Source organism: Leuresthes tenuis, unplaced genomic scaffold (assembly GCF_036924035.1).
Source record: "Leuresthes tenuis unplaced genomic scaffold, fLeuTen1.0.hap1 SCAF_13, whole genome shotgun sequence".
Taxonomy (NCBI): Eukaryota; Metazoa; Chordata; class Actinopteri; order Atheriniformes; family Atherinopsidae; genus Leuresthes; species Leuresthes tenuis.
The window spans coordinates 5959637-5987514 of record NW_027325367.1 but is presented as its reverse complement, the minus strand read 5'-3'; the positions used below and the strand labels follow the sequence as shown (position 1 = coordinate 5987514).

At 42.3% G+C, this 27878-nt stretch overlaps 4 protein-coding genes across 7 annotated transcripts; 3 read left to right on the top strand and 1 right to left on the bottom strand.

Moving 5' to 3' along the window:
- Positions 1-77: 77 nt before the first annotated feature.
- lrp11 (low density lipoprotein receptor-related protein 11) lies at positions 78-8071 on the top strand. Its single transcript, XM_072361659.1, has 9 exons — positions 78-891; positions 2638-2795; positions 4392-4533; positions 4679-4804; positions 4942-5136; positions 6413-6580; positions 6682-6738; positions 6830-6922; positions 7042-8071. Exons 1-9 carry the CDS (start codon positions 327-329, stop codon positions 7194-7196), a joined length of 1659 nt encoding a protein of 552 aa, XP_072217760.1. The 5' UTR covers positions 78-326; the 3' UTR covers positions 7197-8071.
- Positions 8072-8130: 59 nt separating this feature from the next.
- pcmt (protein-L-isoaspartate (D-aspartate) O-methyltransferase) lies at positions 8131-14154 on the bottom strand. 3 transcript variants are annotated; one of them, XM_072361663.1, is made up of 8 exons: positions 14013-14154; positions 11334-11438; positions 11212-11243; positions 10789-10893; positions 10492-10612; positions 9819-9904; positions 9548-9673; positions 8131-8955 (listed from the first exon to the last, which is right to left on the bottom strand). In XM_072361663.1, exons 1-8 carry the CDS (start codon positions 14065-14067, stop codon positions 8950-8952), a joined length of 636 nt encoding a protein of 211 aa, XP_072217764.1. In that variant the 5' UTR covers positions 14068-14154; the 3' UTR covers positions 8131-8949. The 3 variants fall into 3 exon arrangements, with proteins under 3 accessions (XP_072217764.1, XP_072217763.1, XP_072217762.1); XM_072361662.1 differs by having other exon boundaries at positions 9447-9673; positions 14013-14152; XM_072361661.1 differs by having other exon boundaries at positions 9504-9673; positions 14013-14151.
- Positions 14155-14418: 264 nt separating this feature from the next.
- nup43 (nucleoporin 43) lies at positions 14419-18511 on the top strand. The gene is made up of 8 exons (XM_072361660.1): positions 14419-14672; positions 15010-15132; positions 15910-15987; positions 16569-16731; positions 16816-16951; positions 17051-17202; positions 17311-17427; positions 17979-18511. The coding sequence occupies exons 1-8, from the start codon at positions 14553-14555 to the stop codon at positions 18206-18208; spliced, it is 1119 nt and encodes a 372-aa protein (XP_072217761.1). The 5' UTR covers positions 14419-14552; the 3' UTR covers positions 18209-18511.
- A 551-nt stretch (positions 18512-19062) lies between these two features.
- Positions 19063-27631, top strand: lats1 (large tumor suppressor kinase 1). Of its 2 annotated transcripts, none has more exons than XM_072361725.1 (8): positions 19063-19257; positions 19831-20281; positions 20736-20853; positions 20977-22424; positions 22978-23560; positions 24555-24737; positions 25177-25283; positions 25364-27631. In XM_072361725.1, the coding sequence occupies exons 2-8, from the start codon at positions 19919-19921 to the stop codon at positions 25856-25858; spliced, it is 3297 nt and encodes a 1098-aa protein (XP_072217826.1). In that variant the 5' UTR covers positions 19063-19257; positions 19831-19918; the 3' UTR covers positions 25859-27631. The 2 variants fall into 2 exon arrangements, with proteins under 2 accessions (XP_072217826.1, XP_072217825.1); XM_072361724.1 differs by having other exon boundaries at positions 19828-20281.
- The last annotated feature ends 247 nt before the right edge of the window (positions 27632-27878 follow it).

The window sequence follows — 27878 nt, the reverse complement described above, 5'->3', positions numbered from 1 at the left end:
GAGAAAAACAGAAAACTCGGGGATGAGAGCTGTAACAGGTGTGCTGCAGTTCGCCATATTTGTTCATCACTGTGACGTCAGCTTTTCCTGGTCTCGCGGCCGCCTCTCCCTCTCCATGACAACGACGGATTTCTAGCATCGTCAGAAGACATTCACTACCTTCGTCGCTCTTGATGTAGAGGGGTTTTTACTCAAAATTATTCGTTTTAAGATAAGTACAGGGGATATATGTTTCATGTAGGGACGCCTCCAGCGCTGAGAGGGACCCTCATGAGTGTGAGGCCAGCCGGAGGCAGGGGGAGACGCCGTTTGACTGCGTGAACAACATGGCTCACCTCCAGCATCCCCGGCTGCTGCTCGCCTGTGTTGTGCTGCTGCTCGTCGCGGGCCGCATCGTTGGTCGCACCTCTCCTATATCAGACTTGAAATCCAAAATATCAGGGGTAGAGGAGCTCTTGGAGGAATTCCGCAAGCAGCTTCAGCAGGACCAGGCGTACAGGGCAGGTGATGTTATCGACTCCTGCGTGGGCGACTTCAGCGAGGCGGGGGAGCGCATCATCCGGACCAAGGCCTCCATCGAGCAGGGGGCCACCTTCCTGCTGGCTCCAGGCAGGGTGTACACCTGGCAGGACTGTGTGCACGCCTGCTGCTCGCAAACTCACTGCACCGTGGCTGTGGTGCAGGAGGGCCCGAGGCAGTCCGGAGACAGCCTCGGCTGCTACCTGTTCAACTGCACCTACAGGAATAAAAACATCTGTTCCTTCGCGCCGCAGCAAGGCTTCAGCACATACAGCCGGACACCCAACAACACGCAGGGATACATGGCTGTGTCATCCAGCGGTTCACCCTGGAGGCCTGGAGAAGGGCTTCCCGATGGGGATGACAGACAAGGTGGGAGAAAAATCCCTTAAAGCCTGATAATTACCTGTGTGCTTGCATCCCTACAAAGCTAATCAAGTTGATTAATGATCCAGTTTTAAACAACAGGCCAGTTTTATTGGCTACTACTCAGTACTGTCCAAGGTTTCCTTTTGAGAGTTGATACTTGAGTAGACAAAACAGATCCCGCTGGAGGAATAAATAGTATGTGCCTCATGTAGGTTACAGGCAAGTTTAGTCAGTATTCATCCCCATGTTTTTATCTATTGAAATGCTAGAGGTAGAGGACTTTAATGCTTGCATCAGCAACAAATATGCATTCATTATGTTGTATGTAAATCTTTATAAAACGATACAGTACATGTTTATTGTATGGCTAAACTACAGAGACATCAGCAAACGTGTGTCAAAACTAAAGGGCATGAATATCGGAAGAGGTCATCATCAGTCTTTGCAGGTCAATCCGGGGCAGTTATTGTCAGCCATAACATTTGTGGACTGATGTTCCTGCCTCCAAATTATGAACAACTGATCTAATTTTGTTCAGATGAAACCAGCTGCTTCATGTTTAGCTGATTTTGCAGCTAATTCCAAGCAGAGAGAACAGCAGAGTTAAACACTGCCTTTTTTCACTACAGGCTTTAAGATTGGTTGAAAGGAGCACGTTTTGTGAGGAATGTAGGTCAGGCCGACCATGAAACCAATGTTTTGATCTACAGGAGGACAAAGCAGGCAATTCAGCCTCAGCATACACTGTACAGTTATGAGTATAGGCTTCAAGATACGATGAACCTCAGTGCTCCATGGGAGATTGTATTTAAAGCACGTATGGATATAAACTACATAAAGAAACGTGGTAATGACAGGTCTCTTTTTGGTCTTTGATAAGGCAGGAAGGCTGGGTTAATGATTTTCCTTTTAAGTTCTAGTGGTGCAAAGTCACATGGGGACATTGAGAGCAGGAGCATGTGTTTTTATGAAATATGCTGTCACTTATAACCCCTTTTTTAAAAGGATGTAAAAATAAGAGAAGATATATTCTCTTGTTTCAGCTTCCACAAAGTTAGGAGTTTGTGATCTTTCTGTGTCATTTGAAGCTATATTAGTTTAGGTTTTGACTGCTTGGCAGAAAATAAAGTCTCTTAGATACTGTAAGAAACATTTTTCACTATTTTCTCAAGACTTGAGAATCAAGATTTTGAGCAACTGAATTCATGATAAAAACATTGCAGGTAGGCCTGCCACAGTAATTACACGTCAACTGACTGCAGTTATTTGAGCTGCCCAGTTATTTGGCACAGTCATTTTAATCATTTCCATTCATCTTAATTATAAAACCAGCCGGATTGAACTAGCAGAAATGTCTTTTTTCATCATTATTTGCATGTTGCTTTTAGCTGTTGTGTTGGCTGTCTATTTCCAGAAGCGTAATTTTCTTAGATTTTACTGACTGCTTTTTACCTGCAAAGCATTGCACCACAGACTGATCGTAGACATATTTGGTTTTAAGTAAGATGAAAAGGTTTGTTGGGTTTGCAGCAGAAAGGTGGATGTAAAATACATTAATATATTTGATCTGAAAGTAAAAGTAGAAGAGAATAGATATTGAATAATGTTTAGGTCATTAATCACAATAATTCCTGTGAAATGCATTTGTCGACTCAAATTCCATAATCATGAGTGCTCAACATACCTCCTGAAAGCAACAAAATAATCTGTTTTCAATCAGCAGTTTTACCGTGCTTTAACGTTTTTTAGAGGTGGATGAACCTCCTCGCAGCGACGCTGGACAGGATGTGGTGATTCAGCTGCCGACTGACTGGGCCGTGCTGGACGGCCGGGACAGTGTGGACGACCACGGGATCAGCCACTATGAATGGACTCTCGTTAAAGGGGATACAGCTATCAATATGAAGGTCAGTGTTTGCTTTAGGTTTAAGTTATTCCTGAAGGGAACCAGTTTTAACTGTCACTGAAAATGACAAGAACACGCGTGACACAGCAGAAGCAAACAGGAAAGTTGTGTGATGCTGTCTGGAGTCTTGCTGTCTTGGGTTAACTCATGGGGCAACAATAACCAAGAAAAGACATGTAGAGCAAGTAAAACCCCACTATTCAGTGTGTGATCTGCATAAATGGCCAACAATGGCACCAACAACACCCAGTTTTCTGTTTGGTGAGCCAGGTGGGAATGAAAGTCTGTAACTCCTGCAGCACCAGCTGCTTGCACAAGTCTATCCCACTGAGCTGTGTTTAGAGCAAACACCACCCAGCCTCTGTCGATCTCCCCTCATGGAGTCAGATTGTTGCAAACATTTGCTCTTACACAGTGAATAGTCAGTGATCGTCCTCAGACAACAGTGAGCAAAATGCATTAGGATAACTGCATTAGTTGAGTCAACAGGGTGGCTTTTGTGCAGAGCTCCATAATACTTTGCTTTATTAACAGAGATTTGAGTTTATTATGTCCACATGGCCCAATAGACAGCAGCGCCGTGAACCTGCCCTGTTCACCAGCTTAGAGTTCTGTAAAGATTCTCCTGAACATGTCCTGCTTTTATAAAAATATTCACTCCTTCAAATGACATTAGTTTCAACAGAAAATCACTCAGTTGAAAATACATTAATTAAACACCTGTAAAGTATCTATTATTTGAAATTTTATTTGAAAATAAAAATGGCATGCATTACTGTGCAAAAGTCTTGATCTACCCCTCATTTCTTTATATTTTGCTTCCAAGTTGCCAGAATTCTTTTGTGATCTTTTAACATAGTCTTGAGAAATAGTTCTCCAAACTTTGTTTGTGTTGTTGATAACTCTGTTTGAGATACATGAAATAGAACTGTTACACAAACAAGGTCATTCTCAAAGAGCTATTAGCTATTATCTCAGCATGGTGTGCAGTATGTCCTTAAAAGAAATGGTGAAACTGGACAAGTGGAGGACAAAAGAACTGTCAGGCTACAGTAGATGAACAGGATCTGAAAGTGATGTCCTTAAGAAAGAGGAAAAACTCCAGCAAAGACCTGACAGGACCTGAGAGATGCATCTGGACCTTCAGTTCATCCATCTACTGTTGGCCCAAGCCTCATCAGAACAGAACAAAAGGCAGCCGACATCCAAAGAAGAGCTTTGGGATGTCCTTCAAGAAGCCTGGAGAACTATTCCTGAAGACTCCTTAAAGACATGACGGAAAGCTTGTCTAAGAGGCTGTAATAAAGAAGAAAGGAGCTCAGACCAAATATTGACTTTAAGCTTGTTATAACTGTATAAAGGCTGTTTTCATGCCTTATGTACTGTATTCCCATGCACATTTCATTAAATTATTGCACCTGGTTAACATTTTCCAGGTATAATATATATATAAAGAAATTATGGGTTGCTAAACTTCCCACAATGCCAAGTTACATGATGCTGATACTTAAAACTGATTCATTATCTTTTTAAATGAGAATCTGATTCTGCACATTTGTTTCTGCTCACTGACTGGATTTTTGCTGGTGTGCTGAAGGCGACTCATCCGGGGCTGCTGAAGGTCAGCGGTCTTCAGGAGGGCGTCTACACATTTCAGATGACGATCACTGACATAGCAGGACAGAGGAGCTCAGACAACGTCTCCGTCACTGTTCTGGCACCAAAACACCAAGCAGAAGGTGATCACTCCACTTTGTTGTGACTTTCAAATTGACTGATTTCAAGTAAGGTTTAATACATCTCCACTTTCTCTCACTGGCCTGTCTTTAACACTGCTTTATCCTTTATTAGCTGCAATAGAAGGTTATACATGTGTGTCCACAGTGTGCACCGGTCACTGCTCCAACTACCAGTTCAAGTGTGATGATGGCTGCTGTATTGACATCTCTTACGCCTGTGATGGGAAGCAACACTGTCCGGACCGCTCCGATGAAGACTTCTGCACAAACTGTAGGAAACATTTCTTTTTGCATTGAGTCATGACATCTTCCAGGGTAAAGTGTGATACATATTTTATAATCTCGTGAAAACATGATCTGAATCTTATAGATTTCCCCCACGACTGATCGCTTTGTGTGTTTTTCTAGTTGATAGCAGCCGAAAGTCAGTGAACCATCCCGTGGACACACCCAGCCCTCAGAGGCCTGGAGCCCAGGCGGAGCAGTTTGAGGATACCTCCATCATCCCAGCTGGACCCAGAAAGACCATCATACCGTCACAGGACAGGATCAAGGCTGCTCCCCCACACAGCCCCAGTGAGCAGGAGGCTTCAGCCAGTCAAGGTAGGGAGGTGTTCGTGCTCAAAGACCACGTTCATATTACCAGGCTGAAGGGGCTCTAATCCATTTTTTCCATGACGGTTGTGTCAATTATGATTTTCAAATCTGATTTCTGTTACCGTATGTCGTCCAAGGCTGGAAACATATTCGATACGTTGCTATGTGACACGAGTGAGGACAACTAAAGCCAGACTTTCACTACGAATATTCGGTAGAATAGCAAAACATAGCTGTCTAGATTTTCTTTTTCTTTTCAATCTTTCCCCAAATACCAAGACGGATGTTTGTCACCCTCTAGTATTAAATGTCATCCAAAAAGGTTTTATATGTCTCAGTCCCATGTGGTCTCACAAATGTTCATACAAATGATGCAAAAAACAAGGTATCCAGTAGATGTTTGAACCTATGATTGTGAACCATCAATTGAACAATGTTGTTGCTTAGGCCAACAAAGAAAAAGCTCTTTATTCACACTTTGGAGGACATATTGTCTCTGTTGGAGCAGTGACGTATCGTGTAAGTAAGTAAGAGTGCATCAAATAACAAAGAAGACCACTGCTCTGTCTTAGTATGAAGTATGAATGTGAAAAACATTCATTTTGTGTCTTTTGTAAATGTTTGCTTCACAATATGACCTTATGTTTGTGTGTGTTATTCCTGCAGTTTCTCTTTGTGAGAAGATACAAGGTGTTTTGGCGTGTGTGTGGACTTAGAGGCAGATGGAGCCTGTGGGCAGCCACTGAGTCATGGCACTGAGCTCAAAATGCTGGCAAAGCCACAGGGCCACTCTGCATTCACTGGAAAAGCAGCTCTTTGCCTGCATTTCCTCTGAATGCTGCAACAAAGCTCCTCTGTCCCTTCGTCATCTGATCCTTGAATCAGATGAAGGCTGGCCAAAAGGGCTTCTTCACCCATTGCTATGCACTATGTACTACTGTATTATGTGGCAGAGCAGCACTCTCAGGAGTCTGTGCTTCATTTCACAAATACTATTGAAGAGATGCTTTTAAAAGATCATTTATCACCGACACAGTTGCTGAAACAATTAAAACATTTCATGATCTCTTCTGTTGATTCATATCAGTCCAACAACCAAGAAGGTATTTAGTTATATTTTCTGGTTTTGACTCAACAGTTTATCCGATAGTAGTACTAGTTTCCCTATTGTTGACACTATAAGCATAACTGGAGACATAACAGTTGAATGTGTCCTGCTCACTGCACAAGAGTAATTCAATATGTCAAATGTACAACAAGTGTATTGTGTTTGTTTCTGTAGCTCCATGTGCTTCGGCTCCAGTTGTGGGGCCGTGTAAAGGCACCTTCCCGAGGTGGTACTATGATCAGCAGGCACGAGTATGCAAACACTTCCTGTACGGTGGTTGCCAGGGAAACCATAACAACTTCCTCCAAGAATCTGACTGTGTCAGTGAATGTATACAAAACAGTAAGAACCTGCTTCATGTTCATGTATCTTTCCGCCACATTTTGTAATGTTAACTTAACTTAAAGCTGCAGATATTTTATTATTTTGCTGACATCGTTTAGGTCCAGCTTTCAGACCGGCAAGTGCAGCTCCTTCAGTCACCGAACAGATGAAAATAGGTAAATCCATCTTAAAAGCAGAAGTGAAAAAGTCTTCACACATCACTAAAAGTGTTTCCTGACTGAAGCTATGTTTGAATTGTTATTGAAGCTGATCCTAAAGTCTCCCAAAGCCAAGCCGAGAGCAACATCCCCATCTCCAAACCTTTTCCAGTAATGGGAGGACATCCGGTCCCAGAGTCAGGTTAGACCTATGGTTTTCGGACCTTTTGTAGCTCTTGTTTGTTTATGGTTTCACGTGTGATGTTTTACCGTAGTGGGCATGCTCCTCGCTCTCTGTAAAGCCTCTGTCTCCTTCACCAGGTGCAATCCTTCCTCTGGCACTTGGCCTCCTCATCACCGCTCTGCTGCTGCTCATGATCGGCTGCCGTCTCAGACTTGTTCGCTACAAACTGAAGAAAGCACGACCCCTCACCACAGAAGAGTCAGATTACCTCATCAACGGCATGTACCTGTAGCCAATCAGCCGGGCAGTGGAGCGATAAACAACGCTGTCGTCACCAGAGCCTGATCCAGATGCTTTGAATTTGCACTCTGTCTCTTCCAGCCCAGCAACTCGAACTTGTCCTCATTTAAGGTTGGAAACCTCCAACACTCTGCTGTCATAAACGCCTCACTGACACCTGCTTCCCTCAGAGTCACTGACACATATGCAGACACTTGTGTAATCATCTTTCCGTTGTCTTTAGAAAATCTGAAGACATATCATCATTCCTTAACTGATGCTAATACATTCTGTAAAGACTTTTGTCCCTTTTATTATCTTTCAAAAACCCGACACGCTGCTTACTTTGATATGTCAGAAATTTGTGTGCTGCTGAAAATGTGCCGTTCCTGCCACTGTGTGGCACTAATGTGCCATATTTGTGTTGCATGTTTTATTTCTGTTAACCTGCTGGAAGAGCAGCCAACCACAGTAACCAACAAAGAATTCTTCTTGAAGTTAATCAGAATCAGAAAAGCCATACAGAAACTATATTAATTTATTTTCCTGTCTAAATTTGAATGATTTTTCTTTTACCAAGCAAACCAATGTGGTATACAAACTGTAGATTTGTGCGGATGTATTCCCTCAAAGTGCTGTCTTTTTTGTGATATTAGTTTATTAAATATTTAGTATGTTGACAGAGGATTTATTCATTTCTTATTTCTTTCCCCTTAATTTAAACTACCACTGAGGCTTTGACGTCATGAGGTGATTAGCAATTTGGTGTTATTTATCATTTTTACCTTTCTTAAAGGGAAAATACTGTTGTGTGGCAGTGGTTTATTTAAACCACTCTATACAGAGCAATAAATCTAAATCATAAAAGTTTCCCAACCTATTTATGAATACCCATAATTTCTGCCTATTAAGATATTTAATTAGCATTTCAATAAATCAGACATCTGTTTGCTTTACATTGTTAGTTTATTTTGGCAAAGCAGTGACTGTCCCATTTAGTGTCAAGTCACCAGAGGAGCCTGCACAAGTTGTAAATGGAAACCAGCTGCGGAAAGCAACACATCACCAGGTGGAAAGCGCAGCCCTGTATGTGCACGAGCGTCGGTGGTATAAGTGCTCTGCTGTCTTTGGAGTATGGTCAGTATGGATCCAATGTGTAGCGTGCTTAATGTGTGACCTAAGAGTGCAGCACATCAAACTGGTTGTGTGGGTTACATCAGCCATAGTGTTGCCCTGTGTCTGTGTTCCTAATACTGCTGACGGGGGGAAGAAAAGCTCATAGTTTAGCAGAGACGTCTACAGTTAGATGATCCACACACACGCACACTGTAGCTAGGTGAATTATCTAAGAGGCTCCAGTAATCTCCATCGCTGCCCTGCGATCCTCCTGCATTCAGCTTTGATCCTGCTGAAATGTAATGCTGTAAAAATGTCTGACTGCAATTCAAACGGCGAAACCACAAAAGAAAAACAAACCTAAAATCCAGCAGTTTAAGTGTATATAACCAAAAAGATGCAGGCCTGAAAAGAAAAAAAAAAGCCCATCTTGAAAATTTCTGTGTTGAGCTTCAATCAGTCTTTCTTCACAGCCCTTCAGGGCTGTCATCACTGTGATACTCTAGTCCCTCATTAGACTTAAACAAAAAAGAGCATGTTTTATTATGCTTTAAACAAAATGTCAAGGGCTCTCTGATCCCCTCCAGATTTTCTCCAGGTTCAAACTTAAAGGTGGATTATTAAAGGTGGACTGCCTTCCTCTTCAAAGTTCATCCCTGTGAAAGAGAAAATACGAATGTTAGAAAAGGGAACGTGCGAGAAGCCACCCTCCTGCCATGCAAACAGTGAGAAGTTAGAACCACGTGCAAATCATTTAAATACACTGTCAACATACACGTCACACAGTAGCTGGTTTGTTTCCACATCTCACAGAGAAGATCAAACAAAACGGGGTGAGAAGTTTTGTTTTAGAGTCTACTTAACATCCAAATTGAAATAGCAGTCGTGCTTCCAAAATCCAAGAATAAACCCCCACACTGGGCCTCTGCCAATGCATTCTTTTTCTTTTAGGCTCCAAAAAGATTCAATTTTAAAAAATTAAATTGCATTAGTCGGGCAGTTCTCATTGCACAATTTAGAAGTAGGTGTTAAAATAAGATGAAACGTGCAGCTTGCTGGTATGGTATGGAAGAAGCAAAAAATGTCAACAAGCAGCAAAAATCAGCCTCTTGTGATCCATTGCCTGCTCCAAGCCACACCGTTTCACCTTTGCCACTGTGAGAAGGAGAGAGGGGGAGGAGGGAGAGAAGGAAGTCACTTCCACCTGGACCACTGCTTGTCTCTGTCTGTTAAAGGCACATAAATCACCCCCATCAAGGGCTTCATTTTGGTGCTGCCATCCTCCATCTTGTCATACTGCTCCAGCATCTGATTTCCCCCCGCTGGGCCGACGGGTAGAATCAGCCGGCCGCCCGGTTTCAACTGGTCCAAAAGCTGGTAGAGCCACAAGGTAAATGACTTAACGGCATATGGATGAAAAGGACGGCAACAACAGGCACATTCGTTCATTCTTTGTTCAATGTGAACTGAAACAATAAGACTCTGAATTCAAAAGACTTTCAAGTATTCAGAGACTCACAGCTTGGGGGACATTGGGCGCTGCTGCACCAACATGGATGGCGTCATACGGTGCCTCCTCTGGGTAGCCCATTCGCCCGTCTCCCACTGAAACACAGCAGGAGATCACTTACAGCCTGCCAGACTCCACACAACGCTGACGATGTCCTCAACCACTTCTTGGCTGTCACAACTACAGTGCTCATCACTGAAAAATCTGTTGATCCTTTTCACCGACTTAATCTGAGAAAGTAGGCGTCCCAAATAAAAACATAGCTGCGTGAAAACAACCAAAATAAAGCTCAGAACTAAAAAAATAACATTTTCCAGATGGCATCTAGTTTCTTGTCACAGATTTAAGTACTCAAACAACTCTCAACTCAACAACTTAAAATTGTTCGCTTTGTCTGATATCAGCAAAAAACACCAAAGAAAAAGACGTTACTTTTTATTTAAAATATGTTTAAAGCTGAACACCACCTCATTCTGCAGGCTGAAGCCAGATATACCAGAATCAATGAGTAAGATGATTTATAAACCTGGAATGTACAGACATAACACACAAGTAAATAATAAGTTTAGAAAAACATATACACGACCACTTCGGGTAATGACCTGGTTGTACTTTAACCCTCCTGCAGAGTGGGTGCAGAGTTCAAAAAGAGAAATGCCACGCTTCATCCGTGATAGCTTACCTAATAGCTTGACTCGGCCCGATGTTATCAAACTGGGGTCATCTTTCTTCACGTTGTTTATAGAATCATCTACCAGCTCTTTGATGTGATCAATTCCTATAACTTTCCCTTTCGGACCTACCTGGAAAGCACATGTGGGGATCGTGTTCAGTTCAACCGGAAATTCACCACCATTAAACACTATTTATCTGATTCTACACTGATTGGTTGGCGTATTACGGGATTAAATCAGTGTACTACATCACAATTCTACCAAAGAAAAATTGTATATGTTTACCCGTCATGTGTGTGGCTCACCATTCGTGCGAAGCAAACGGACAGAATTCCACTGCCGGAGCCCACATCCAGAGCTTTGGCTCCCTCATACAGCTGATCGTGTAGAAGCTCCAGTGCATAGGCATGCTGGATGGAGAGGCGGAGTCAACAAGAGAAGCACATTATAACCCATCAGTCAGCACTGCATCTGTCATTAGCCAACACGAGGCTGACCTCTGAAAGGCACGTGGAGCTGACCATCATCAAACCATTTTGTTTGTCCCCCTATTTGCTGAAACGTTTGACCTCTGACATTAACAATCTAACATGCCGACAGTAGGCTTAGCTAAAATTCATAGTTATCCACAAAAAATAAGAGATTTTCAATGACTTTGTTGGAACAAGCTTGCAAAATCTGTTCAAAGTGGTGATTTGCAGGGTGTGGAAATATTTAGAAGTTCATACCATGTGTGGGGCGCTGATGGTTGCTTGATAGCCTTTTGGTGAAAAAGAAAAACATAGTTTTAGTTAGTTCATTCCTCATAGCTCAGTCTATAATGCTTTAATGATAAAGCGGGCGAACGTACCTATTGACTGTGGCGAGTCCATGTAAGGGTTACACCTAGAGAAATGTGCTCTGTCTGTGGCCAGCATGACTTCATACACCTTGTCGGATTTGATAATGCCATTTTCTGAGAAGCCAAAAGAGTTTGTGTCACCGTATATTATGGAAACACAGGCAGAATGACACACCAGTAAGAGCATTTTAAAACAAACGAATACAGCTATAAGTGGTGCGCAATGTAACAAACATCAGAGCTGGTCTCTATCCCTGTTTAACCTTCTGTTTATTACACTATTGGGGTTATTTTCCAACTCAATAGGCACAACTGCACTAAAGCAAATTGGATTTCTATATTATTGCATCACTGTGGTGATGTGTCATACATTTAAGCAGAAAATCCTGTCTGTTAATCTTAACATTTTTTTAATGCATGTTCAAGAACATTTCCTGCGTTCATGTTGCATTATATAAATCACATGTACTGAGAGGGAGAATTTCTTCCCTATCACCCACCCCTTTAAATTAGAGAAACATAACTAAATGAGTTTAATAAGAAACTTACTGAGGCAGAGTGAAATTATTTTAACATTTATGAGGGATGAAAACGGAGCTGGAAGTAACAATAACACTAACAGTGAAAATGAGAATACTGGAGAAAGTGCAGGGAGGAAATAAGATGCATACAGAGCTGTGTGTGTGTGTGTTACAGGTATGAAATTATCCACAGAAAGCTGCATATATTACACATGTAATAAATATAAAATACACAAAGTATGGTATGTGACAGAGGCTGTACAATGTTACACGCAAGCAAAATACATGTATGAACGGGAATATATGGGGTCAAAACTGGAAAACATTGACAAAAAGGAAAGAAAAGTATGAAAATTGTAGCAGGGTGATAATTAAATGGTTATCACAACCTGATAATAAAAACATGAGAATATTCCAGAAATATGTCAGGTGAAATAAAGACTGCAGCATAAAAACAGGCGACGCTACACTTGCTCTAAGCAGAAATAGTGTATGTAAGTGAAGCTTATGATCGTGGGAGAAAAGATCCCCCAAGAAGTGCTGCTGTCTTCAGATTATAAACCCTACTCAGGAGTTCCTGCAGCATCTTGTGCCAAAAGCAGGAAAAGCCAATGCCAGCCGGCTCTCATTACTCACCCCCTCACCCTCTGAGCCATGTGCCACTTTAGGTAACATTACAAATAAACCACAGAAGCTGCCAGATGGATACCTACAACTAAATTCAGGAATCAAAATAACCAATAAATGTACACTTTAAGGTGTTTTCTTCCTTCCCTCTCTCATTCTCAGAATTTATACAAAAAACCAACACAAATTCCTGTTCGTTTTTTTACCCGTTTCTTGTATAACTTGAAGCCTTATATGTCCTGCAGAAATTAATGAGGCATTTAAGATTGAAAACAACTATTACTGCCTGGCTCCTCCAGTCCTGAGCCAGGAGGACAGAGACAATAAAATGGTATGAATAAGCATGCAATCTGCATGTGACCTGCTTAAGTGCAGATTATAAAAACTCACGGTTACATTTCAGCCATTTGTGTATCCAATAAGACCACATATAGCACATAACAGAAACGTAAAAGGCTTTCTTTAACTGTGTTACTGTTCTGATGCTAGAAATAAATTACATTATAGACAGAAACAGAGGTGAAAATTGTCTTAAAAGTCATTAAGACTAATTTATTTGGTGTTGCTTGTTTCCAGCAGTAAATTTGGTCGTTTCTATTGAACTTTAAAAACTAGTGAGATTGTTTAAACTTAAACTTTATGTAACAGATAACAGTTTATTTCCAAATGTAGAAATGCAACATACGGTCAATTCGATCTCTGTCATTTCCATCCCGTCAAACGATTCAGCTTTTGGCAAAATGATTACAGTTTGCAATGGTATACCGTACTGCGCAGAATATAAATAGACCTGGTAGATACTTAATAGTAAAAATGGACTTTGACTCTGTGCAGATATCATCCCCACTGAAAATAATCTGCAATATGCATGCGAGTAATATGTCAGAGTGCGAGTTTTTACAGAAGTTGACAATGACTGACATCATCTGAATTAAACCATGTGGCATTGATCATAGTTAAATTAGCACCACGTTAACAACCGTCTATCAGGGTGGCACTCCTCTTTTATTGCAACTGGCGAACCGAGCGCAGCTGTGACACAGCAGTTTGTCATTTTCCCCCTCATCCACCAACAAAGGCCCTCCAGAAACTGGCCTGACATTTACAGCTGTCATTGTCATTCACGTGAAAGTTCGGGGAATGATACAGACAGCCGTCAATGGATGTGGGCAGGGCACTCAGCTAGCCGCGCTGCTACTACAACGTCTTAAATGACGCACATACAGCTAGCAGGCTAAGCTAACCTAACACAAGACTGCAGCTGTGTAATTATTCTGTGACTACACGCAACGAATATGTAATTAGGGTCTATAGTTAGTTTCGTTTTCTGCAACGACGGTACCATGTATCCGTTTCACGACGTAAACGTGGTTTGGGAAAAGGGGTGGAGAAAGGGGTATCGCTAGGTCAACAACATAGCAAATAGCTTAGCAACCAGCTAAATGCAGCTCCTGTGCTAACCCCAACCTCCAAACCAGTTTTCCAGCGATGCTTCGATAAAGGCGTCGGTGCTACCGCTTTAAAATGCATTTAAACTTACTGCGGAGGTTGTTAACAAGCTCTGCATGGCTGGCTCCTCCAGATTTCCAGGCCATTATTAAGCAGACTTTGCGGAGTAAGTAGACAGCAGCTGTCAGTGCCGCGCCTGCGCCAACTGTTTTACCGATGAAGCTGACAACCTCCAGAGCAGACGGCGGAGCGGCGGATACGTCACCAGACATCTAAATTATTTTACTGCAGGGCCGCAATTCAGACACACGCCCTAACATAAAACAGCGTCATTTTATTTAATAATTAATCTCATCAGATATGAGTCGAGGCCAATGTTTGTTGAAAGAAGGAAAGCCACATTCCTCTGTCACTCAGTGCTTTATCAGATTTGCCGCAGTCGCATAAACTCAGGCCGCTAGATGGCGGCAGACAATCGTTATTGGTGACAAAAAGCTGTTTTAGTTGTTTGGTCCTATTGCGCTACCGTAGTTACGTACGAAGAAGCAGGCGCGTATATTGTTTCCTTGTCAATGAATGCTAAGCTAATATAGATTATACATTTTAAGTGGGAGAAGCAGTTTCTGTTCCTATGGAGAGTATAAATGCTAAATACGTGTCCCAGAAAATCAGCAAGACGAGATGGCGCCCAGTATCATATTCCAATTTACAACAACCAGACATCTTTGCGACCGGATCGTGGGACAACGAGGTTGGCAAGTTGGCAGGCAAAATGAGTTGGAGTGACCCAGAACCAATACGAAAAGAATGCAGTGTTGTCTCTTTTGCTGTTCGGGTTCATCTATACACATTGAAACAGTCAAAAACTGACTCGAGATGTTTTATCAAGCGTTATGTGTTCTTTCGGCAAACTTTTACAGCATGAACAGGTTTATTACTAGCATAAATGCATCTGATGTAGATTACAGCCATAAGTCCTATATATCTTGAGGAAAAGCATAATAGTTACTGATAATTGACAAAGGTATTTGGTAAGACACGAACGTTTCTTTAAATATGATTTAAGCTCCAACGTGTTTTTCTAACAGGACAACAAGATTTCCATTTGGTCTATTGGGAGTGATGGCACTTCTGGTATGGAAGATGGATTTGAAGGAGACCCACAGCTTTTATGTGAGCACAAGCACGATGGAGACGTTCTTGACCTTCAAGTAAGACACTCAGTTGAATCTGAAATGAATCGATTGGGCTATAATGGATGCAGTGTTGGGAATATGTTATCACATCACTGCATCCAGTATTGATTTGCTCACTGTGACCTACAGTCAGTACTTGAAAGCATTTATTGTTTGTCCTGCTGAAAGGGATGGGAAAATGTTGCTCTAAAAACAATTATCTGAATTTGTCAATGATAAATATGGCAATGATTATAATAATTTAAAAATATTTGTATTGTACACGTCAAAGCAAACTTATCAAATTGAATGACAGTAATTGGAAATTAAAAGAGAACCCTACAGGTTTAAAGTAAAAGCACATTTTTTAAATAGTGTTTGATCTCCTCTGGCAGATCGTTCCAGAGTGATAGAAAAGGCCTGCTCATCCCTAGTTTACAACCTAGATTTTGTAACCAGAAGATCTCAGGCTCCATCCCGGTTCTTTTGGAGAGATATATGTAGGGGCCAGTTCTAGATGTGCCTTAAGAGTAACAACCAACATATTGAAATAAATTCTAAAAGACAAAGGAAACCTGTGAAGAGAGGCAAGAATTGGGATTATGTGTTCTCTTCTGTTGCAATTGGTGAGGAGTCTGGCAGCTTGATTCTGAATTTACTGAAGTCTGTAAATGGTATGTTTGCATAAACATGTAAGTTTCAGCAATCAAGTCTTTGTGTAATAAAGACCAAATTACTGTCTGAAGGAATGACACCAACCAACAGGGCTCATGTGCTTCAGTTATAAACATTGTTGTTGTTCTTCTCTTCTAGTTTTTGGACCAAGACAGAATTGTCACAGCTTCGTCAACCGGAGCTGTCACCATCTTCCGCCACCACCAGAACAATCAGGTGCAGTCAGGTTTTACACACTGTAGTTACACGATAAGCCTTTTAACATTGGGAGTCATTGTGAAGTGATTTGTCCTGCTCAAAGTACAAGATGTTTGGATAAGCAGTTGGTCTTCTGCCTGAATCATCCTGCAACTTTTTGTCAGTGGAAAGCTCTCAGGTGTGAAGCTGTAAAATAAAAAAAAGCTCATTTTATCAGCCTCGGACACAGCTGAATACAACCAGCGCACAACAGAAGGCTTGACATCTGAAAGCACAATCACTCTCCAAAGCACAAACTTGCTTAACAGAGCAAGACTTTCTCAAGTGTCCACCACAATGTAGAAGAAGGGACCGGAAACTGAGCAGGACTATTGCAGTGCAGCTATCCTCTGCTTTGTGGCTGCAGTGGAAAATGTTTGCTCAGTTTGAAATAATCAATAATTCTATTCTGCCGTCAGGGTTTTTGTCATATCAATGCTATAACTGTTTAAGATGTAAATATGGGGCAGTTAAAGCATCTAAATATTGGGCAACCCACTACATGTGATATGGAATATCGTTGCTGTTTAATTTCATATTCACTCCTGTCCTGATTACAGACAATCTCAGTTTCTCAGCACTGGGCAGGAGCACACTGTTACCCCTGTGACAATGCTCCCTGTACTGGAGTCGTGTGCAGCAGTCCTGAGATCGTCACAGTTGGTGAGGACGGTAGGATCATCATCTTCAGAGCTGACCAAGAGGGAGTGACTCGAACCATAGGTAAGGTGAAGATTAACCGCTGTGGACAGACTGCCGTGTATCTCAATTCGTGTCAAGTTAATGTTCATGTTTAACTTCTCCTAGAGAATGCAGACAGCAGCACGATTCATGCTGTAACTTACCTGAGGACCACAGAGATTTTGACTGTGAACTCAATCGGTCAGCTGAAGAAGTGGGATTTAAGACAACAAAGCAACTCACCATCCCAGATTCTATCCTTGTGAGATCTCTGAAAAATCAGTTTATATACTTTATCTTAGTGTATTTTTCTGTATTTGCTGATGTATTTATTTATTTTTTATATTTGTTTTTGCACCAGGTCAGGAGATAGAGTTCCTTTGCACTGTGTGGACAGACATCCAAACCAACAGCACATTGTAGCCACGGGAGGCCAAGACGGCATGCTCCGCGTCTGGGACGTCAGACAAGGCAATGCACCTTTCTCGCTTATGGAGGCACACTCAGCTGAAAGTGAGATCCGTTGTCAGATAATTTACCCAATCGAAAAAAGAACCTTTAACTTTCGAGCATCATATATGTTACGAATCTTTTGTAAGTTTCTCTTTGGTTTTCGGACAGTGTGGGAGGTCCACTTCCATCCAACCAACCCAGATCATCTGTTCACATGCTCAGAGGATGGCTCTTTGCTGCACTGGGAGACTTCCTCTCATTCAGACATGCCCTCCTTCCTGCAAGGCAAGTCAAATTTGGGTTGGAAGTATTATGTTTTATTTGAGAATACACTACCTACTCTATTATTCTATTCTGTTGGACACTGAAAAAAGCAACTACAGACTGTTGAGAAACAGCATCTTAATGCAGGCCAAAAATAGGCTGTGTGATGCAAATATTATTGGATTAGGTGACGATGATGCAAGTGTATTATGGTATCACTGAGAATTATCGTGTCTTCATTTGATAGTTTTAAGCTAGTGGAAAAGGTGCAAAAACAGGCAGCAATTTTGCTCTGCTTTTAATGCAGGATAAAACATTTCTTCAATACATTTACTTTGAGTACTTTGTGCACATGTGTATTTTTAATTTTTCATCCTGGTTGTCATCTTCTGTCTTGACAAAATCAAAACCAGCCACCACATTTTCTGAATAAATTGCTGTATCAAGAGCTCATAATCACACACAAGACAATACAACCAAATTAATCTTCATGAATTCTCAGATACTAGTTATGATGGTACTCTTTTTTTTTTTTAAGGACCCTGTAACAAGTGTTACTGTTGTGTTGCCAGGTGACAAGAATAGCAGCATGATGTATCGCAGTGCGACGGCTCCAGCTGGAGGGAACCAGTCCCTCATCAGCGCCTGGCTCAGCGGAGACTCCAGTAAAGGCCGTCTGGAGACGACACACATGCTGCCCAGCCAGACGCTGTCCGTTAACAGCTTGGACGTGCTCGGCCAGTGCCTTGTTTGTGGGACTGATGGAGAGGCTATTTTTGTCAACAGACAGGTCCCGATGTAAAAGAGCCATTGGTGCATGCACTACAAGATGTGGATGAAGATGTGTATTTGCTGTTCATTTCAGACACAAAGGTTGTTTGTTTTTTTTGTCATGTTTTGATCATACAAAGTGCCCCAAAATACTGTGATAAAACAGTTGGTATTTCTCGTCTATATCCAATACAGTATTTGCTTCCTGAGCAGCTATTGCAGAGATGGATTATTATGACTGAACATTTCTGTAAGTCATTCCAAGCAGAATTGCTCACTTCGACAATATATTTTGTACAGAACACATTTAAAAGAATATTAAATGAAAAAAAAAATTCATGCAAATTTCTTGAGTTCTTGTTTAACTTTTTAAGACTGATGAAGCTTATATTTCCCTCTTCAAACACCAGCATTACTGATTATAGTTAAGTTGAGGTGCCACAGCTGCTGTGATTAAAATGTGTAATTGTCTTAAAAACAAGCTTCATCCGGGTATCTTGTATAAAGTTTCCCATGTTTCGTGTAACACAATCTCACGGGGCACTTCCAGCTTTTCATTTAAAATAAAAGTGCCTTCATGAAACTATTTCCAGATTAGAATGATGAGATGTGTGGTATTTAATGTCAAATTAGCCTGATTAAGTGTTTAGGTGACTTTTTAATTTATGCAACACATTAATATCCCATTTTGTGTTCACATAATTTCTTCAATGGAATAAGATTCAGATAAAGCGTTTAAACGTGGTATTACTTGGCTACTGATAGTTTTAACCTAATAGGTTTTATTTCTGGTTGTCGAGTTTGTGAACCATACACGCATTTACATTTTTGTCAACGGAACTTATATTATGAAAGCCCCAGCGCCCGGAAGTGAGAGCCGTTAGCTTTGAGTGTAGCTTATCGATGTTAAACTTGTCATTCAGACATCCCAGGAATTCAACACGACTAGGAACCAGCCAACACGGCACAACAAGGACATTGTAAGTTTAATCGCATCCTTGACGCGGAAGAAGGTGAAGCTGCCCCCCTTTTTTGTTGAAATAGGAAGAGTGTGGAGAAAAGTGGCAGTTAAAGACGGCGGTAAGTTGTCCAACCAAGCTAACTATTACCAGTTGTGATCCAAGCTAGCAGGCTAAATCGTAATCTGTTGTTGAATAGCAGCAAATGGATGCCTTTAACACACAGGCCGCGTAAGCATTACTGTGCCATTTGATTTGGCACAGACTGAAACTATAATAACTACAGTTACTCACCCGTTGGATGCTAATGAACTGATATATTTAGATGTTTGTAACAAACATATTTAGCATTAAATGTTACCGTACCTGACGCCGGAGAATTAGCATTAAAACTAGCGCTCTGTTAGCATACAGTGCTAACAAAGCTAGCAAATGTACAAATCACAAATAGACTTTAAAAGATAATTATTTTTTACAGTAAAATTATAACAGTTTCGCTCAAAGGAAAGCAGTAAAGCAGTTAAATCGACCTTATTAATTCCCATATGTCACAAAAATGTTTTCCACTTGGCAAGTGTTTATCTAGAATTCTGTTAATTACTCCTCTCTGTCCCATTTGCTCAACCTGTTTGGTAACATGGCATGTACTCAGGCTGTCTATTTATCTCATATTGCCTTTGAATACCTCCAGCAGCAGAATGCAGATGTAAGGTCAGAAATCAGACACCCTCACTATCATTGCAACCCTGGACTGGCAAGGTCCCCCCTCATTGTCATCATACATGAGGAGAGGGGAGAAACCCGAGGGGCACAGACAGATGAGACCCAAAACGTTCCCCGCCAGCAACTACAGCGGCAACAGTCAACAAATGCTGCAGGAAATACGGAACAGCCTGCGCAACTTGCCCAAACCCTCAGACCCTCCTAAAGCGGACAGTTGTGCACCAGGAAAAAACCCTGAAGATCCAAGGCAACAAGGACGCAGCAGTAACCCTAAACATCCCTACCATAAGGCCTTACAGCAGATCCGCAAGTCTCTAGTACCTTTTGAAGTGAACCCTCCATCAAATAATGAGCCCAACGCTTCAGGTCCTGACATTAACAAGCAAATGTTGCTGGAAGCCCCATGTGTTGGGTTTGAAGAGGTAAGAGAAGTGTTTTTGCGTTTCTCTCGTCTCTTTGTCAAGAACTATTGTGACAGGCTCTCATTCTCTTCATACTTCTGTGATTGAGTATAATCACCGGGTTCACTTTGTTTAGAATGGAATTATTTGGAAAATTTCAGGTATGCAGAGTAAAGTGGCGAGCTTCTACAGTTGACAATAAAAAGTGGTTTGCCTTTGATTTAAGTGAGTACATCCAGTGCAGGCATGAAATGATACTGTATGCAGTGCAGATGTGCCCAAACTTGATCGAAGAAAAAATTCAGAGCTGCAGAAAAATGATATTTTACAAGCCAAATCCTCCTCTTCCTTTTAAATATGAGGATTTGGTGCACATTTCTATCATAGATGATTGTTACTAAGCAGTAAGTTGTCACCTCAGCCTCTAGACCATTTACATGATTCAAACTTAGTTGTTCTGTTTTTGTCTCTCAAGCCAAACAACCGTCGTGTCGGGGTTTCTTCAGACTACATGGTAAAGGTGAACTACCATGACTCTGGAAGGGAGCAGATGGCTGTTGCCAACCCAAACTCTGCAGGCCTGAAAGCTCCAGGTAGATACGTGGTTCACTGATATTATCGTGGTTTAATTTTTTCATTCAGCTTTGATATAATTTTAAGGATCTGGGACTTCTGCTTGTCTTGCCCTGTTTTTAATCCTTTGTGTTTGTGTTTAGGGTCCTCTCATATGCAGCAGCCTGTGCTGAGAAGATCAAGCTGGAAAGGCTCTAAGGAGTCCCTGGCTCCGCGACTTGGTCCTCACATGGTAGATGGAATGATGTACCGCTCAGACAGCCCTGGACCACCTCCTGCCTTCGCCCAGGGCCACCCTGCCAACAGCCAGAGAGTCAACCCTCCGCTGCCACCTCAGATGCGAAGTGTCACACCTCCACCGAACCGTGGTGCCATGCCTCCTGCATCATCCTGGGACAGCAACCCATCAACCAAGCGCTACTCTGGAAATATGGATTATCTTGCACCCCGCATATCTCCAGTACCCCAGGGAGCCTGGCCCGATGGCTACCCAACTCAAGCACCTCAGAATCAGCGTGGGATTAGCCCTGGGCCTGTGGGCCACCAGCCCATCATAATGCAAAGCTCTGGAGGGAATAAATTCACCTTCCCTTCCAGCAGGACTCAGAATGGTAACCCTCAGACGGACTACATGCCTGGGGGCGGCAGACAGCCCCCTCCCCCTTATCCTATCAATCAGAGCAGCCGGCACAGTCCCACAGACCAGCAGGCAGGAGGTCTTGCATCCTCTCCTTCTTATCTCAATGGTGGAAACATGCCTCAGTCCATGATGGTTTCAAACCGGAACAGCCACAACCTTGACTTGTATAACTTGGGTCCTCCTCAGTCCTGGACCCAGGCTCCTCTGACCTCTAATCAGCCCCAGTCTTCCTCTGGTACCAGCAGTAACCAGGACTTGTCTCCATCTTGGCAGCACAACATGCCGGTCCGCTCCAACTCTTTCAACAACCACCAGCTCAATGGCAGACCTTCTCACTCTGCCAGCTCCCAGCCCTCTGCCACTACTGTCACTGCCATTACGCAGGCCCCCATCCTGCAGCCCGTGAAGAGCATGCGTGTTCAGAAGCCTGAACTACACACTGCCGTCGCTCCCACACACCCCCCGTGGATGCAGCAGGTCGCACCATCTCCAGCTGCACCTGCCTACTCAGAACCCTCACCTCCAGTCCCTCAGATCCCTGTTGGAGCAGAAGCACCCAGCTATCAGGGCCCCCCTCCACCCTATCCTAAGCACCTTCTCCAGCAACAGGCTGCACCCTGCCCTCCAGCGTACGACGCAGGGGCCAATAAGCTTGGCACTAGCAGAGAGGAGCCTGCAGAGGAAGAGAGCTGCAGTGGGGATAACTCCAGAGAGAAGGTGTCAGAAACCCCCGAAAGCACAGCAGAGAAGGAGAGGAAGCAAATCACAACATCGCCTGTTCCTGTCCGCCGAAACAAGAAAGACGAAGAGCGTAGAGGGGAGTCTGGAAGAGTCCCTTTGTACTCTCCACAGGCCTTCAAGTTCTTTATGGAGCAACATGTAGAGAATATCCTGAAGAACCATCAGCAGAGAATTCGGAGGAGAAAGCAGCTGGAGAGTGAGATGCAGAGGGTGAGAACATCACTCAAAGACTAGCTCAAAATTAACTGTTTTGCTTCTTTCTGACCTTTTTTTCTGTCTTATCTTGTCATCACTGGATTATCTCTGACCTTTGTCATGCTCTTTTTTCTTCACTGTTCTTTCTTTCTCTTTCTCCTCGCTGTCACTAACAGCTGATCTGAAAGGTAATAGTATCTCTGCTGTCCTGTGGCACAGAACAGTCCACACACATCAGTTAGTCAAGTAAGGCCTGAGTCTGACATCTGTATTCTCAGTGAACTAAAGCATTGAAGCATGTGACCCTCTGTGGCGGAGGAAAACGCATGCCACCCCATGACCTCCATCTCACTGCTGTGACACTGTTTGCACATTTTTGTTTTGTGATAAAATGATGATGAACGCTTAGGGAAGATGTCCCATAAGTCATTTTTAATACATTTTGCAGTGGTTTGTTTAATTTCCATCAGTGTTGTCATTTGTTTCTATTGATTCTAACCAAGAGCTACATGTGAAAAGCTTTTCTTGTGGCTTGTATTTGACTGTTGACTTTTGGCTTTGTTCTTAGGTGGGTTTGTCTTCAGAAGCCCAGGAGCAGATGCGTATGATGCTCTGTCAGAAGGAATCCAACTACATCCGGCTCAAGCGTGCCAAGATGGATAAGTCCATGTTCAAGCGGATCAAGACACTCGGCATTGGAGCCTTTGGTGAGGTGTGCTTAGCAAGGAAGGAGGACACGGGATCGCTGTACGCCATGAAGACGCTACGCAAGAAGGACGTGCTGCTGAGAAACCAGGTGGCTCACGTGAAGGCTGAGAGGGACATACTGGCTGAGGCGGACAACGAGTGGGTGGTGCGGCTCTACTACTCTTTCCAAGACAAGGACAACCTGTACTTTGTCATGGAATACATTCCTGGAGGGGACATGATGAGTCTTCTCATCCGCCTCGGCATCTTCAAAGAAGAGCTGGCTCAGTTTTACATCGCAGAGCTTACCTGCGCTGTGGAGAGCGTCCACAAGATGGGCTTCATCCACAGAGACATCAAGCCAGACAACATCCTCATAGATCGAGATGGACACATAAAGCTAACCGACTTTGGGCTCTGCACTGGTTTCCGCTGGACCCACGACTCCAAGTATTACCAGAGTGGTGAGTGTCAACTTCGACTACCTCTCATGGTAAATTAGTTTAGACTATGGCTCTATGCATAAGTAGAGGTACCTTTTATATGAAGTCTGTGGCCTCATTTATGGAATGGAATGACAAATATTATCCCAAGTATAACTTAAGCCATTCAGACCAAAGGTGTCTTCCGAAAGAGCCTGAAACCCTTAAACCTAAAGGCTTCACTAAACTCTTTATTTTTAACACTCACATCTCAGCTGCCTGGAAAATTAGAAGCACACAAATGTTGGTCCAGGTCTGAAAGGCAGTTACAGACATGGATGTTATTTATCCTAAAGAAAACTCATCGGGATGTGCTTTGAGCACTAAAAGCTACTCTTAAATAAACTAGTTGTGAAGGTAAAATCATTTTTGATGAGGTGTTGAACCTGTGGTGAGTTTTTGAGCCATATGAGGAATAACTTGGCAGTGTTGGTAAAAAGCATATGATTTTCTATTGTAGTCTACTTAGAAATAGCCACAACCGCTCATTGAAGATGTTAAAACTCAGTTGTTAAGATATATAGTATCCAGATGAATTACTTCTTTGTGTTTGCTGATTCTTGTCTTATTAGTTGCTGTTGGCTCCCAAGAAATGATGCAGATTTGCACGTTACAAATAGGATTTTATGGATATGACATAAGCAAGTTTGTATGACTAATGATGCTGGTGGGAATGATCTTATCTTCAGTTCAAATGTGAACTTCAGGTGTAAATCAAAGAGAATATTTTCAATCATTATGGATATCCGTCCAGTTATTCGGTGTAAACAGAAGCTCACCAATAATTATATGACCTTCTGACAGAAAAATTCTTAAAAGATGTATTTATGAAGCTGAAAATATTTAGTTTAGAAGATTTATTCTAGAAAAAGTTATTGAGTTGTTTCGAGCCACAGATGTTTACATTTTGATAACTGATAAATCCAACCAACCCGAACAGTAAAATGAATAAAGTGATCATTTTTGTTCTGTGCAGGAGACCATGTGAGGCAGGACAGCATGGACTTCAGTAAGGAGTGGGAGGACGCAGCTAACTGCCGCTGCACGGACCGCCTGAAGCCGCTGGAGAGGAGAAAAGCCCGGCAACACCAGCGCTGTCTGGCTCACTCACTGGTGGGAACGCCCAACTATATCGCACCAGAAGTGCTGCTCAGAACAGGTGCAGTGGACCAGAGTTTGACATTTACTTTGTCCCTTTTCTGTAATCGATAGGATGTGTAGCAGAAATCTGTCGGAGGAGCGGCGAGAAGCTGCTAAAGAGTTGATCTTTCACAGTAGAAGCTCAGATTCTGACTACATTTGATTAACTGTTTCATCGATGATGTGCCAAATCATTGTTATCAAAGAGCAGTTTAGCCAATATGCTGTCAAAGAAATGTGAGAAGCTAAGGAAGTAGTCGTTTTACTCCATTTTTTTTCGCTATGTACTGACCTTTAAAATGACTTTAGCCTTTATCTGTGGCCTTTAGATTTTATAAGCTACATTGATTAGAATGAGTTGCATTTAAATTAAAAAGAGAAGCTCACAGACATCCAAACCCTCCTCAGAGACGTTATTTCCTGTGTGATTGATGTAAAATGCATTTCAACTTCTGCAGGGTACACCCAGCTCTGCGACTGGTGGAGCGTTGGTGTCATCTTGTATGAAATGGTTGTTGGACAGCCGCCTTTCTTAGCGAACACGCCGCTGGAGACGCAGCTGAAGGTACGTGAGGCGCCTGCAACGAACCGTTTTGCATCCACGTAGTTCTTTGCATCTCAACATTGTCTCCATGTTGAAATCAGGTGATAAACTGGAAGAGCACGCTGCACATCCCCCCGCAAGCCAAGCTCAGCCCAGAGGCGTCAGATCTCATTGTCAAACTGTGCCGCGGCCCTGAGGACCGCCTCGGTAAGAGCGTGGCAGATGAAATCAAAGCCCACCCTTTCTTTAAGAGCATCGACTTCTCCAGCGACCTCAGGCAGCAGGTCGCGCCCTACATCCCCACCATCGCTCACTCCACAGACACCTCCAATTTTGACCCAGTGGACCCGGATAAACTGCGGAGCAGCGATGGCGAGAACAACCACAACGACACCCTGAACTGTTGGTTCCGCAACGGAAAGCACCCCGAACACGCCTTCTACGAGTTCACCTTCCGGCGCTTCTTCGACGACAACGGCCACCCTTACAGCTGCCCCAAACCCATCGAGTACGAGGGTTATGACGAGGACGAGGCGGAGTCAGAGGGCACGGCGCAGGAGGCAGCGACACAGGGCCGAGACCTGGTCTACGTGTAGCTCCCGAGGAGGCGGAGCTGCGTGTACGTACCAAGTTGGTAAAGGGGGTGCAACTGTACAGCATTTAAAACCGTGAACATAGGAGAGTATATTTGTAGGAGCAGTTAGAACACTGCAGCACACAATTTCATCCACAATTCACTCTTTGAGTTAAAGGAATCATTCAATGTGATGGGAGATATGCTTATTTAAAACATGCTTATTTAAAATGACTTACTTACTTATTTGCCTTCTTGCCGAGAGTAAGCCAAGCAGATTAACAATATAACTCAATATATGTGAAACTGGCCTGGAGTCAGTTAGCTTAGAAACATATGAAGACTGGAAATGGCTTTCTGTTGTCCAATGTATCACAATCAGCACCAACACCACTAAAGTTAGCCCAAAACCCCGAATCTGTTAAGTTTGTTGTCGTAAATGTCAAAGAAAATCACTAAATTGAAACCTTAAAAAGTGGAAATATTTATCTTTAAAATACTGCCGCAGGTTGATCCATTAATTAATAAGAAGCTGCATTATCAATTTAAGCTTCTTTGTTTAAAAGCTCAAAGCATCTTCAGAGCACAGCTGCTTGTTTTCTAAGAGAAGCATAATTAAATATTCTGAGAAAACAGTAAATCATCAAAAGTGTGGCTCTTCAACTTCAGCAGCTTCAGAGGTGCACGAAGGTGGATTTAGTTCCATTCGGCCTGAACCAGACCAGCTCTTTCCCGTCTTCACGCTAAGCTAATCAGCTGCTGCCTCTTTCAGTCCCTTCTTCCAACTCTCCTTTCCAGAAACTTTGGATCTTAAATCTGCTGGAGCTGCACCGTATGACGCAGGAGGAACAGAAACCGAGATTTAAGAAAGAAAATCAGGGTTCTCTCCAACTACTAGTTGCAAACCCCCGTAAAGCCTTAATTTATTTAAAGAAACCGGTGTTGCTAGTGTAGATGCTGCTTGAGTGTGGGAAGTTTATTTTAAATTTTTTGTTGCATTTATTGGTAAAAAATAAACGGTCTTAATTTATACTTTGTCTTTTGCGATGGGGTTTTAGTGTTGTGGCTCGTAGACGTTTGCAGGGATAAATTGATCTAATTAATTGCTGTGCCTTTTTGATTTGTTTCACCAAATATTAAGAGGGTTAATAATCAGACTGGCATTTTAAAATGAGAGTAGCAGTAGTTGATAGTACTACAGTAGGTTTATTGTTTTATTTTTCTAATTTATACCTAAAATGTATTTATAAATTAAGTTGTACACAGTGGATGTAAATATTTTTCTTTGTTTTTCCCCCTCTGGGCAGGCCCTCGTCTGTACTTTCTGACACTAATTCACAAAACTCTGATTAAATTTGATGTATATTGTTGAATCTACGTTCTCTGCCACTTAGACTTCATACTCCTCTCTCAACCAAAGCACTAAATAGGAGGGTTTTGACTCTTCTTCCTCCTAATAACCCACATTTAGAAGGTAATTATGGCAACACTATGGGAGTAGACACTATCGAACAGAGATGCCTCGACTCTATGATAAACGCCACGGCCGCTGTTCTGAAAGCAGGAGAAACTGGACTCTTTGACACATATCGTGATGGTTTTGTTACCCGCTGTACTTTTCTGTGTTTGTAGGAAAAACTCTGAATGTAGTTCTTGTGGACTTTATGGTGACCACTGTCATTCTGCACTGTTTTTTTTTTTTTTAATTATTATTTCATTGTGAGAGAATTTTATTTTTGTGTACATTGTTGCTCTGGGAGGTTTGGGAAGAGGGTGATAAATAAAGGATCTGAAAAAAAAAAACTGGTCTTTGAGGTGTTTTTGCTTTGTTTCCCATTTAACTGATGGTCTAAGATGAAAAAATTACTGATTTACTTTCTGTCACATTATTCAACCAAAAACCTACAGCAGGGACTTAAATTCAATTGTTTTAGTCTGGACTTTAGACTGAAAAAGGTTCTGTTTTTACTTCTGATGAAATGATTTGAACCTAAACGTGTTAAAAGAACTGTGCACACTGGAAAAATGCAGATTTTGTTGTG

Excerpts from the sequence above, each read along its gene's own strand:
- lrp11 (XM_072361659.1), top strand. The coding sequence starts at position 327 with ATGGCTCACCTCCAGCATCCCCGGCTGCTGCTCGCCTGTGTTGTGCTG. Across the intron at positions 4,534-4,678 it reads ACCAAAACACCAAGCAGAAG|TGTGCACCGGTCACTGCTCC; the intron begins GTGATCACTCCA and ends GTGTGTCCACAG. Across the intron at positions 6,739-6,829 it reads CACCGAACAGATGAAAATAG|CTGATCCTAAAGTCTCCCAA; the intron begins GTAAATCCATCT and ends TTGTTATTGAAG.
- pcmt (XM_072361661.1), bottom strand. The coding sequence starts at position 14,067 with ATGGCCTGGAAATCTGGAGGAGCCAGCCATGCAGAGCTTGTTAACAAC. Across the intron at positions 11,244-11,333 it reads GGACTCGCCACAGTCAATAG|GCTATCAAGCAACCATCAGC; the intron begins GTACGTTCGCCC and ends TTTCACCAAAAG. Across the intron at positions 9,905-10,491 it reads GGGCCGAGTCAAGCTATTAG|TGGGAGACGGGCGAATGGGC; the intron begins GTAAGCTATCAC and ends GCTGTGTTTCAG.
- nup43 (XM_072361660.1), top strand. The coding sequence starts at position 14,553 with ATGGAGAGTATAAATGCTAAATACGTGTCCCAGAAAATCAGCAAGACG. Across the intron at positions 14,673-15,009 it reads CCGGATCGTGGGACAACGAG|GACAACAAGATTTCCATTTG; the intron begins GTTGGCAAGTTG and ends TTTTTCTAACAG. Across the intron at positions 17,203-17,310 it reads GGAGGCACACTCAGCTGAAA|TGTGGGAGGTCCACTTCCAT; the intron begins GTGAGATCCGTT and ends GTTTTCGGACAG.
- lats1 (XM_072361725.1), top strand. The coding sequence starts at position 19,919 with ATGAGGAGAGGGGAGAAACCCGAGGGGCACAGACAGATGAGACCCAAA. Across the intron at positions 20,854-20,976 it reads TGCAGGCCTGAAAGCTCCAG|GGTCCTCTCATATGCAGCAG; the intron begins GTAGATACGTGG and ends GTTTGTGTTTAG. Across the intron at positions 25,284-25,363 it reads CGCTGGAGACGCAGCTGAAG|GTGATAAACTGGAAGAGCAC; the intron begins GTACGTGAGGCG and ends TGTTGAAATCAG.